This window comes from Castor canadensis, chromosome 18, assembly GCF_047511655.1.
Source record: "Castor canadensis chromosome 18, mCasCan1.hap1v2, whole genome shotgun sequence".
NCBI classification, from domain to species: Eukaryota; Metazoa; Chordata; class Mammalia; order Rodentia; family Castoridae; genus Castor; species Castor canadensis.
Window position 1 is genome coordinate 1,914,156 of NC_133403.1, and position 13,060 is coordinate 1,927,215.

General features: G+C 44.1%; 1 protein-coding gene across 2 annotated transcripts in view; it reads left to right on the top strand.

Moving 5' to 3' along the window:
• Ccdc117 (coiled-coil domain containing 117) overlaps nt 1-13,060 on the top strand; it is a 32,371-nt gene continuing 19,311 nt past the window's right edge. Inside the window, exons 1-5 of one of the 2 annotated variants that reach the window (XM_020169485.2) lie at nt 13-320; nt 843-893; nt 5,209-5,433; nt 6,000-6,137; nt 7,673-10,427. In XM_020169485.2, the coding sequence (XP_020025074.1) occupies nt 142-320; nt 843-893; nt 5,209-5,433; nt 6,000-6,137; nt 7,673-7,910 (831 nt within the window). In that variant the 5' untranslated portion in view covers nt 13-141 and the 3' untranslated portion in view covers nt 7,911-10,427. Of the gene's footprint in view, nt 321-842; nt 894-5,208; nt 5,434-5,999; nt 6,138-7,672; nt 10,428-13,060 lie in introns of those variants that run through there. The other variant, XM_020169486.2, reaches the window with a different exon arrangement.

A 13,060-nucleotide genomic window follows, 5' to 3' on the forward strand; every position in this document is an offset into this window, starting at 1 on the left:
GTGGAGGGTTCTAGAAAGGCGTGACGTGGGGTCGGCGCGGGCTGAGGCGAGCGCCTGTTGGCAGTCGCTGTGGCGGCCGCTGCCGGGCCTGGGAACGCGGGCGGCCGCGGTCGCGGTCACAGCTTTCTCGTCTCGCCAGCGATGGCCGCGCTCGGCCGGCCCTACAGCGGCCTGTCCCTGGGCAGCAGCTCGGACTTCCTGCAGCCGCCGGCGTTCCCGGGCCGGGCCTTCCCGCCGGGAGCCGACGGCACGGAACGGGCCCCGCGGCCGGGACCCCGCGCCGCCCCGAGCAGCCCCGGCGGGAGCGCGGCGCGCGGACGGTGAGGACCGGGCCGGCGGCGGGCGGTTGGGCGGGCGGACGGGCTCCCCAAGCCCTCGACGGCCCCGCCTCCCGGCGCGGAACCGATCCCCGGAGACGTTATTAACTGCAGCGCGCACAGCGCGGGAGCTGGGTTCGAACCCGCGGCGCCCGGAAGGGAGACTGTGCAGTCGGAGTCCGAGCGCTGGTGTCCGGTCCGCTGCGCCGTCGCTGGCGGGGAACTTTGTGTTGTCGCTTGCTTTTGTCCCCGGGTTTTGGGGACACATGCGGGTCCCTTGTGCGGCCGTGGGACGAGTGCGGGGTGCGTGTCGAGTCTGTAGTTCTCGTGGCCGTCTGTCCGCCCTAACCCGGCTCCCGTCACCTTGACCGTGACCACTGTGACACTCCCCCTGGCCGCCTGGGGACCCGTGTCCTCCGCTTCCCGGCGGGTGAGCGGACGATGGCAGCCAGGGACCCAGGGTGCTGGAAGCTCAAGTTCAAGTGCATTGTGCGTTGACTGACTTGCGTTTGCTTCTTCCAACAGTGCTTCGGTTCCCTGCAAGAAGAAACACAAGCGGGAGGCCGAGGACGATGAGTAAGTCCCGGGACCGGGGCCGCCTGGGCCCCGCCCATTTCACACGTGTGCCCTAAGCTGTCCGTGCTACGGGACCAGGTGAAGCACAGCGGGCGAGCAGCTGGCACGAAAACCTAGTCACGTTGACTGACCTTTGGGGACAGTAACTGGCTGGCTGGCAGGGACAGGGAGACTCCTCACCCTGTAACCGGCTGCACCGTGTGTGTTATCGATGGTGTTGTGCGGTCATTACAGACACAAAGTAGAAAAAAATCAAAAGATACAAATTAAGAAATGTACTCTACCTCCCAGTGTTTTTTTTTCCTTGAGATAGGGTTGTATAACCCAGATTGTCTGCTTTGGACTATAATGGAAAAATGTACAAGTTTATAATTGTTTATACCTCTGGTTTATTGGTTTTTTGTTGAGCGTTTTGGTGGGACTGAAGTTTGAACTCAGAGCAGGCGCTCTGCTGCTTGAGCCACACCCCCAGTCCATTTGCTCTGGTTATTTTGGAGCTGGGGGGGGGGGGGTGGTCTCATAAACTATTTGCTTGGGCAGACCTCGAACCTCTATCCTGATCTCAGCCTCCTAAATAGCTAGGATTACAGGTGTGACCACTGCTTATATTTCGAAACTTTTTGGTAACTGCTTAACTGATAGGTGAAATTCTGCATCTCACAGATAGGTAGTCCAATAGAAAAAGGAGTAAAAAATATGGAGTCGTGGTTTAAGTGGTAGGAGTCCCTGCCTAGCAAGTGCAAGGCCATGAATTCAATCACCAGTACTGCCCAAGAAGAAAAAGGAGTAAAAAAAGTTTTCCAAAGAAGCCTGGCTCTGGTGGCTCATGCCTGCAATACTAGCTCCTCAGGAGGCAGAAATCAGGAGGTTCAAGGGGTGAAGCCTGCCTGGAAATACTTCTGGAAAATACCCAACACAAAAACGGGCTGGCAGAGTGGCTCAAGTGGTAGAGCACCTGCCTCGCAAGTGTGAGGCCCTGAGTTCAAACCCCAGTACTGCCCAAAAAAGAGTTTGCCTTCTTCGTTCTGTAGGGAAATTTGTATGAGAACGCAGACCTCTTACCAGGTATTAGAGCAGATGTGGAACACTGGGAGCTCTCTAGTGGTAGTGCACACGCTTTGGAAAACCATCTGCTGTTATCCTTGGCATTATGTGGTAAAGTTGGAAACACACTTCCCCTTTTACTCATCAGGTCCCCTCCTAAGTAGAGCTTCAGGAAATCCATACGCCTGCACGCCAGCAGACAGAAGGAACAAGAAAGTTCACAGTGTCCTTGTCAGTGACAATGCAGAACTGGAAATAGCCCAAATAAGTTACAAATTCATACAGTGGCCTTCTTTGCAGAAAAAAACAAAAGCTGCCCTTACCAACCTCATGTGTCTTTCTTTTCTTTTTTCTTTTTAAAGACACAGTCTCAGTTTGTGGCCCAGGTTGCCTTGAGTTTGCTGCCATTCTCCTGTTCAGCCTTGCAAGGGCTGGGACTGGGCTTGGGAACCACCAGGCCCAACATCATGTGTTTTATGAACGTATCAGAGCCAAAAAAAAAAAAGCTACAAGAATGTATACAGTGTACTTTTCTAAATACAAAGTTCAAAAGTGGACAAAAGTAAACATTGTTGAGGAATACATATATGTGCATGATGTGGAATTTTTAATATATTTTTTTAAATAATTATAAAAGATGGAAGGGAGAGGGTTTACCTCTAGCAAGGAGGGAATAGATTACCATTTTGGGATGCCTGCAGTGTTCTGTAACATTTTCATAGATGTTTAGTTCATAGTAGAATGATAGTAACGTTTATTAGGAAAGGAGACAAAGGGCCATCTCAGTGACACAGTTCATTCATGGTTGATGGACTTTTAGAAGCGCAGGATTTTATAGTTAAATGGTAAATGAGATTGGATCATTGCTTTAACTTGTATTGTTCATTATAATTTGAACATTTTTCCACTTGAGCCATTTGTGCTTAATTTTGTGTGAATTGATCATGTTTCTCTCTTTTTTTTGGTTGGCACTGGGTTTTAAACTCAGGGCCTCACACTTGCTAGGCAAATGTTCTACTACTTGAGCCACTCCACTAGCTTTTTGTGTTGGATTTTTTCGAATAGGGTCTTGTGAACTGCTTTGGAGCCTCTGTACCTTCCTGATCTCTGTATCCTGAAATATGCTGGGATTACAGGCATGAGCCACTGGCACCCAGCTTCTTTTACATCCCCCACCCTCACCCCCAGCAGTATTGGGGTTTGAACTCAGAGCTTTGAACTTTTTAGGCAGGTGCTGTACTACTTGAACCATACCTCCAGCCCTTATTGCTCTGTGTGTTTTGGAGATAGGGTTTTGCTCTTTGCCCATGCCAACCAGGACCTCGATCCTCACTGACCACCCTTCCCACTGTAGCAGAGATGACTGCTGCATGCCATGCTCAGCCTTTGTTCTTTGAGATGGGGTCTGTTAGGTCAAACAGTAACTGTGATTTTCTGGTCTCAGCCTCCCAACTAGCTGGGATTACAGGCGAAAGCCACTGATACTGGGCTTTTTTTTTTTTTAAGACGGTCTTGGTTTGTACCCCAGGCTGGCCTTGAGTTTTTGATCCTTCTGCCTCTGCCTCCCTGGTTCTGGGATAAAGGACCAGTGCCATCACACTTGGCTTATAAGAAGTCTTTATTAAGGAAATTAGCAGTTTAGTATGTGTGTTGGAAAAGTTTACCTCAAACTCATCTTTTTATTTTGGTGTACTGTTTGAATTCAGGCTCTTGCTTGCTAAGCGGATGCTCTGCCACTTTAAACCATACCCCCAATTCTTTTTGCTTAGTGGTTTTTTTTGGATAGGATCGTGTGCTTATGCCCAGGTCAACCTGGACCTCAATCTTCCTATTTATGCTTCTGACATAGCTGGGATGACAGGCTTGGCCACCACATGCAGCTTTGTTTGTGAGATGGAGTCTGTCTTGCTAACTGTTTGCTAGGATTGGTCTCAAACTTTGAACCTCCTGATCTCATCTCCCAAGTATTTAGGATTATGGGCATGAACCTATGCTCTGCTTTTTTTTTTTTTTTTATTTTCAGGTGCCAGGGATCAAACCTAGGCACAGCGTTGCTCTACGGTTGAGGCTACGTCACCAGCCCTGTCCTTTGTTTTTTAACTTGTGTATTAATTTTTTTCCCCTCAGAAACTTTGAAACTTCTCAAATTATTGATACATAAATTCATAAAGCAGTAGAGTTAGTTTACAAATTCATGATTTTTTATCTCTAGATTGCTATGCATAATACAGAAGCCTTTTTGCTTTTATCTTTTGGGGTTCCCTATAATATGTTACTGAATATAGGATGGTGTTAGAAGAAGTTTAAAATGTGGGAACTGTTGTCTTAAAAAGTTAGCCAGCTTTGGTTTATGAATGGAGGTGTTGGGAGGAGGTGGAACTAGACATTTGGATGTCTGATCTCAGATTCATGCCACACATCTGCTACCTCCAGTAGCTCTTCTCCATACCTAGACCTAGAAGTTTCATATCATTTTCTTTTTCATTTTTTTGTCCATACTGGGGTTTGAACTCAGGACCTCCTGCTTGCTAGGTAGGTTCTCTTACCACTTGAGCTACTCTGCAAGATCTTTTTTTGTGGTGAGTACTTTTGAGACGGGGTCTAGCAAACTATTTGCCCAGACTGGCCTCGAGCCAGGATTCTTCTGATCTCTGCCTTCTGAGTAGTTAGGATTACATGCATGAGCCACCAGCACCCAACTCCACTTGATGTTTAGAGCCAAATAAATAGGAATGACTTTAAGTTCCCATGTGGAACGCTTGTAATGTGAAAAGGTAAAATCTTGCATACGCTGCCTGGGTCCGTGAAGCATAGGGAGACTGTGAGACTGACACGCAAAAAACCATGTAATTTTCTATCTTATACTCACACATTGTCAAAACTAAAGTTTTTTCATTTAAGATTTGGTTAGCCAGGAAAGTCAAACAAGTCCTGTCTGGGAGTTGATACCAGTGGGATTCGGGAGGGCATAAAGAAAGGGTGAAGAAGGGCGAGTGTGGTGGAAGTATTGTATTCGTGTATGAAAATGGAGCACAGAGACCTGTTGAAATTGTTCTAACAAGGAGGAGAGAAGAGATAAAGGAGAAAGGTGAAGGGGGTGAATCTAACGTATATTGTAAGCACTTTTGTAAATGTCACAGTGCACCTCTGGTACAACTATAAAATGCCAATAAATCAATAAAAGAAAAAAAAAGAATTTGATTAGAGGGAGAGATGACCTCTTGTCTATGCTAATTGAGGGTTTTAATGAATTTCCTTCTTTTTCTTCCAGTTGTCCAGCAAGAAAGAAACGACTGACTGAAGCAGAACTCTGTGCTGGTCCTAACGCCTGGATCCTCGGTACACATCAGGATGCAGAGGGTCCTGGAGCTGACCCGTGCGCTAGTGGCCTTTCTGAACCTGGCATGCTAGATGCTGTTTGTGAAGAAATGGATCAGACAACGGGGGAGCCACAGTGCGAAGTTGCCCGAAGGAAGCTTCAGGAGATTGAGGACAGGTGAGGGAGCAGTGCATGGAGCTGGCTTGCTGCTGTTCCTCTGTAACAGCTCACCTTTCTTTTTTCTGGGGGAGGGAGGGACACTGTGGTTTGAGCTCAAGGCTTCACGCTTGCTAGGAAAGTGCTCTGCCACAGTCAAGCCTCCAGCCCACATATCCCCTCCTTTAAGCTAGTCTGCTTCATCATTTGGTGACACCTTGATCCTCAGCCTCTCAGAAGGACTAAAAAATCAGGAAATGCAAAGCGTGTACTTCAAGCATTAAAGTGAGTTCTTACAGTACTGTAGGTAGCATTCTCACTTACAGTCTACGAATAGTTTTGGTTTATGATATAGCTCTCTGAGAGACATTGTGCAAATTTGAGTCCATTGTTTGTAAAAGTCTTTTGTAAAGTGACATGTTGAGGCCATCTCCTGCATGTGCTTCTTCACCAAGGCATGGTCTCATTTGGTCTTGCACTATAGCACCTGTTGATTTTATCCTTTTTTATTTTTAAATTTTGTCCATTTACTAGAATAATATATAATAGCTTGACTAAATATTTCTTCTGTACCTTCATTTATTTAGGATAATTGACGAAGACGAAGAAGTTGAAACTGACAGAAATGTTAACCATCTCCCCAGTCTTGTCCTTTCTGATACTATGAAAACAGGTTTGAAGAGGGAATTTGATGAAGTCTTCACAAAGAAGATGATTGAGTCTATGTAAGTTTTGGTACCTGATTTCCACTTAATTATGATCTTGGTAGGAAAGCACAGAAACTGTCCATCCTATTGTCAGCTTATCTTGATCAACAGGTAACTGAGATCACAGTAGATGCTGTATTTAGCTCAGGTTGGAGACAGGCTCTTGCCTAGCTCACTGGGAGTGAGAGGAGTTTGAAGTATGCAGGAGTGGCTGCCTCATCTACTCACCCCTTGGTTGTTTTGAGATCCTGAAGTGTACTCCAGTCTAATACTTAGGAAAGGGAGAACTGGCAAGAGAGAGCTCTTTTAATTTTTTGTGATAGGCCAGGTGCAAGTGGCTTATTCCTGTAATCCTAGCTACTTTGGAGGCTGAGATCAGGAGGATCGAGGTTCGAGGCCAGCCCAGGTAACTAGTTCTTGTTACCCAGTCCCCAAAATAACCAGAGCAAAATGGACTGGAGGTGTGGCTCAAGCGGTAGAGCTCCTGCTTTGCAAGTGCAAAGTCCTGAGTTCAAACCCCAGTCCCATCAAAAAAGCAAAACAGAATACCAAGCAGAAGTGTGTGCTCTTGGTTTTCCAGAAACTAGCCTTTGGAGTGTTTTTATTCTTTTTGTTTTTGTTTTTGCCTTACTTGCTTTTCTGTGCCAAAAAGCTTGACTACCACAGGACTGGGATGAATAAGTGATTGTGTGTGTTGGGAATAATTGTTTTGGTTTAACTGCAAAGCATTCTACTTCATACTTATCCTAAGCAAAAGGCATTTGAGATGCTATAATGTGGTGATCCAGTGCTTCCATTTACAATAATGTAGTGTAAGACAGTCCCCACAGGGCTAGGAGTACAGGTCAGTGGTAGAATGCTTAACCAACATTCACGAAGCCCTGCGTTCAGTTCCCAGCACCACAAAACCACAACAAAAAGAAACCTGTAGTCATGTATATCTGCTAATAAAAAACTTACTACATTAATCAAGTGCTCTCTTTTCACATTGTGCATTTCTTTTTTTTTTTTTTTTTTTTTTTTCCCAGTACTGGGGTTTGAACTCAGGGCCTACACCTTGAGCTACTCCACCGGTCCATTTTTTTGATGTTTTTTTTGAGATAGGGTCTCAAACTATTTGCCTGGGCTGACTTCAAACCATGATCCTCCTGCTCTCTGCTTTCTGAGTGGCTAGGATTATAGGAGTGAGCCACTGGCGCCCAGCCATTTCTATTCTTTACAATCATGGCATCAGTACAACCAGTTGGTTTGATTAAAAATGCATGTAGGGCTGGAAGTACAGCTCAGTGGAGGATCACTTACATGTGGGAGGCCCTGGATTTAATCCTATCACTGCAGAGAAAAGAATCATGCAGAACTGTGAAACTTTTTTGTACTTGAGTGGCCTTCCTAAAGATCGATTTGAACTGCCTCCTAAATCTCCTGTAAAGACCATTATTTCTAACTGTAAGGTATTAGGTATTAAACATTAGCTTTTCAACACACAGCTTTTATTTTCACATCCTGTTTTTTTTTTTTTATTAAAAAAAAAAAATCTGTATTTTGTGTCTTAGGAGCCGTCCTTCCATGGAGCTTGTGCTCTGGAAGCCTCTCCCTGAACTCCTTTCTGATAAGCCAAAGCCACCATCTAGTGCTAAGAACTACACGGGAGAGAGCCAGACTAAGCATGCAGCTCCTGCCACTGCCTTCCCGCAGAGAGCTGAACTGCTGTTGGAACCTCCGCAAACAGGGATGCCTCTTTACGATAGTTTGCAGACAGCTGCTAGCACAGAAGAAGAGATGGAACTCTAGAGACCAGTTCTACACTAAATTTGTCGAGTTTTAGAAGGCTCTTCGTTCATTAATGAGCCTACTTGCATAGTATAGGGTCTTGAAAGTTTTATGAAACGGGTGTAATATCTCCACCTGTGATGTGGGGTGGGACTCTCATTTTGGGTAGCCATTTATTGAATTCAACTTTTTGCCAAGGAAGCTTGTCTCAAAGGAGAAAGTTTTCTAGTGGGCTTATTCAAAGTATGTTAGATTTTATTCTCTTTAAAGGCAAGTGTAGAAGCTGGATGTATAAAGATGACTCAAGTCATTTGTCACATTGTCTAAGCCACTACACTTGGGGAACCCTGTTGAGTTGGAAAAGATGTCTAAGAAAGAAGGGTGCTCCTAATAAATACCACTGTCCTCTGACAGTTGGGTCACAGCCTCGTCTATAGAATTGACCTGTTGATAGTGGTGATTACATGTGACTGAGGAAGCAGAAGGAATGAAAGCAGTAGCTTAAGTCTTGCTAAGAAGTTGAGCAAGCTATGAAACCTCTACTAGTTGTCATTCAGCACAGCTGTATTGATCTGAATGCCCAATGGCACTGTGGCTCTCCTCTTGGGCTTGGAAAATGCCATGAGAATCCAAAGAAAAGGTTTTCCTTTAAGGCCTTGCCTTATGCTACTGTTGCTCCTTGGTCTCCCTTGCATAATTGATAAGCCTGGTTGTTCAGTGATGTTTACAACTTACCTTTGAGTGGTAGTTTAAAATGTGAGGTAAGCCATCTGCAAACTGCATATGGGAGAAGTATCCTTTAAGACTAAGAAAGTGCTGTGTCAGCTAAACCCAGCACTGGTAGTATCTGTAGTTGAAAAAGGGAAAGGTTGCACTGGTATTAGCAAGTTGAATTTTTAAATGTTAGTCTTGAATGCATTGAGTGAGTGAGAATATATGGGCAAGCGATGTCAAAGTTTACTGAAATCGCCAATTTGGTGCTTAAACTGTGCAGCAAGCCGAAGAGTGAACAGCTTCTTGCCAGCAGGAAATCTATGTTCTTGAGTACCTAAACCAGGCTCCAGGTTCTTTTGGGAATAATCAGGATTAAGGTAATACTTTCATCACACAGCAGGGAGACTACCCCAGTTCTGTTTTGTTTTTTGGATTTCTTCCCCTTTTGTAGGGAAAAAATGGTTTATGCCAAGTAAAGGTGAATGTTTAGAAAGCAGCTTCCAGGCAGTTTTGAACCCATGCTGAAATCCCTCCCCTTGTTACAGATGGTGTAGAAGTCACAAGTCTGTTAATTGGGCTGTTTCTTCTCTTGCCTGTTGTTCCTGCTCCCTCTATTTCTGTCTGAATAGTCAGGAAGAGATTTATTGTTTAATATTTAAACAAAATATTTAATGTCTACACAGTAAAATTATTCAGACTTCAAACCAGTATTGAAACCAGTTGGAAACCAGCTAATAGTTTCTTAATCTCAGACTTAGAGATGAATGTAAACTGTATTCTGTTGAAATGTGCAAGTGTTTGATTTACGCATTTGAAAACTCCTGCCTTGAGGTTATTGTTTAATGGGACCAACTCGTGAAGTTTGTAGCCTTAAATCTCCGTGCTAAAAAGTTTTAGTACAGTTCAAAAACATGAAGGGAATGTGTGGAGTTCTAGCATAAAGGTAGAAAGAGAGATGGTGGCTTTCCAAAGAAAGAAACACCAAGACTGTCTTTTGTAGGAATTGTTGGATAGGCCTCTGATCAAAGGTGTATACCATAGGAAGGAGAGCCCCACAACATAGCTTTGATAGAACTGATGAACAGAGGAGAGAGTCTGGATTCTGCTAATCAAAATCCAAGCAGAATTTTTTCAGGAGTCATTATCTGACATCATTTCTGCAGGAAAGTGGGTGTTTAATGAATGTCCTTTTGGGCTTTATTTTCTTGCACACATTTGTACAAAATTGTCTTCATCCTTGTGGTGCTTATTCATCTGAGCCGTCTACAGCCCCAAGGCCTCTGCATTTTGTTTTTCTTTTGTAGCATAAGTTTTTTGCTTTCGCCTTAAGGTTTCCCTAGGAAATTAGCAGGTCTTTTCATTTTGTACAGTTTTTGCAGCATGTATCAAACATTGGCTTAGTATGCTAATGTGCGAAGAGAAAAAATTACCTAAAACAGGTGAGCTTTAATGAACAAATGAATATTTTCTCTGAGTTTGAGTAGGATATGTGTGGGGGTTTTTTTTGTTAATTAGTATGAAGAAACTGGGCTTATATCCAGTTCTCACAGATGTTAATCAGCTAAAAAACTGCTATACATTCTTGGAAAGGTATAAATGTGAAATTTAGAAAAATAATTAGGGTAGGTCTTAGAACCATGGGAAAAATGTTTACCAGCAAGTTCATTTGTTATTTTGGATCTGAAACTTGGCTTTGTTTAATAGTGACAAGGATGGTGCAGTACCAGGAAAGTTCTGGAAGAAACTGTCAATTTTACTTTAAAATGAAAAATATGGTGTTTATGTATTTTACCATTTTCAATTAAACTTCTTAAATGTTTTGAACTTTTTGAGGTATTTGTATTACTGCACTTCAGTAAATGAAATGTTTCCTTTAAATTGCAATTAAAGCAGCATTCATAAAATGAAGAGCTTACTTTAAATTTATCCTGGAAGGATAATTATGTTGTATTAAAGGTAAGTTTTAATTGTCACTTTCTTTTTGATGGGACTGGGGTTTGAACTCCAGGCATCAAGCTTGCAAAGCAGGAGCTTTGCTTGAGTCACACCTCCAGTCCATTTTGCTCTGATTGTTTTGGAGATGGGGTCTTGCAAACTGTTCCTCCCCTGCACCCCTCCCAGCTGGCCTCAAACCTTTATCCTCCCAATCTTAGCCTCCCAAGTAGCTAGGATTACAAGTATGAACCACCGGTGCCTGACTAGGTTTCAGTTTTCTATTTCTGAAAAAGGCAGACTATGCTTTGCCACTCTAAAACCCACAGCATGCTTTCCACTTAGCAGATCATTGCTGTGGACTCAGTAGTGAGATGTTGTCATGACTGAGTCCTTACAAATGTTCAAATGCACAACTGGAAATGGTTTAGGGCGGGCGTGGTGATGCATGCTTGAAATTCCAGCTACGCAGGAGGTGGAGACTGGAAGATCCTGAGCTCCAGTAAAGTTAGCAAGGCCATATCTCAGAAACAAAACAAAACAAAACAAAAAAAGGCAGAGGTGTGGGGCCCTGGGTTAAAACTCCAGTACAGAAAAAAAGAAAAAAAAAAAATTCTGCATGTTCAGTTATGTGGCTGTTCCTTTCTTACGAGTTGACCTGGGGGCTCATGTGTGGCTCAGGTGGTAAAGCACCTGCCTAGCAAGTATGAGGCCCTGAGTTCAAACCCCAGTACTGCCAAAAAAATGTTGACTGGTTACCAGGTGGCATAGTCATTCTGATAACTGTGATCCCTGAGTTGCAAGGCCGGAGTTACCTTAGGCTTGCAGTTGTAAAAGCAAAGGATTTTGTTTTGTTTTGAACCAAAACTTGAAAATCACATCTAAAAGTTATCTAATACACTGGTTTGGAAACGAAAGCATTAGTAGATGGTGATGCTAACATGTATTGTAATCCAGGTGACCCAGGTCCAGCATTCTTTGACTTGGCCGGTTGGTTTTACAGAATCTCTGTAGCAGTACCTAAGATGTTGCCATTTAGGTTTCATTGAAGTAACAGTGTGGTTCAGAGAGTGTAACATTAAACTCTTAAAGAACTACTCTTGGGTGTATCAGTTTGGTTGGAATATTATAGCTCTGCTTATCTAGGTCCATTAGAGGGCTTTGAAGCATGGCTCAGGTGGTAGGGCGGTTGCCTAGTAAGTACATGGTCCTGAGTTCAAACCCCAGTACCATCAAAAAAAAAAGGAAAGAAAAGAACATCTAGTCCCTCAGACTACAGCTGGCAATTGGAGATGAAGTAGATGCTGTTAGAATACAGTGTTAAATTCCATCTCCAGGAGGACAGTGATGTGGACTTTCGACATCTATCTGGTGGGTAAGCGGTTCTTCTTGTCTGCTCGTGAAGTTTAGAAGTCACAGGGAAAGATTAAGTTCTTAGGAGACTAGAATTCAGTTGACAATTTAAAATACTCGTGGGATGGAGTCTTTACTCCCATTTTTGGTGGGGAGCAGCTTCAAAACTTCAAGAACTAAAATGCTCCTGGAGTAAGCAGCATGACCTTCTGATCATCCTGGTTCCATTCTACCGTCTCTGCACCAATAGCACAACCAAGAGGAAGGCCAGAGGCAGATGCCCAGATGGTGTGAGGCAGGCAGCTTGTCATTGCATCTTTGATCTCAGTCACAGGACAGCCCTGTGCATTTAATGGAGGCCTTTTGGTTTTGTTGGGATCTTTAGTTCTAGCCATTCAATTTGGTGTTTAAATATGAAAAATGTCCTTCTATACCAGAAGTTTTCTTAATGCTGAGCACAGCGTTTAGTAAGTTACGTGTGTCCTGCCCTGTTAGGACAGCTGCTTCCTTCGTGGGATGTTACTGACGACTCACCTCAACCTCCAGGTGCTTTTGCTGTCATAACCAAGGCAAAAATGTTTCTGTAGCTACATCTGCCCTTATAAATCCTAAATAGTCTTGGCCCTAAAGTTTTCAGAGTGAAGCAGGCAAGATCATTTTCAGTCCTGGGCACAACTGGAGGTGGTCCTTAACATCTATAACACAAGGGCCTGGAATTTCAAATCCCAGTACTTGGAGGAGAAAGAAACCTCAGAAACCTCAAGTTCAGCCTAAGTAAGCTGTATTGCTAAACCCTAGGACTGGACTTTGCTTTTAGCCACTGGCTCAGCCTGCCTTACTTCTAAGTGCACATGTGCACACCTCTAGTCAGCAGAACCAGCGCACCTCGTACATGTCTGCGATTACAGCCTGCTGGGGATTCTCTGAATCCTTCTGCGTGCATGTGCTTTGGTGGTAACTGGAGTTTTTGCTCAGGGTCTCACACTTGCTAGGCAGGTGCTCTGCCACTTGAGCCACTCCACCAGTCCTGGAGACAGGGTCTTGCTATGTAGCCCAGGCTAGCCTTCAAACTTGAGATCCTTCTGCCTCAGCCTTTCCAGTGGAGATTACGGGCATGTACCACCATTACTGGTTTAGGAGAAATTTTGTTTTGGTGGTATTGGGGTTTTGAA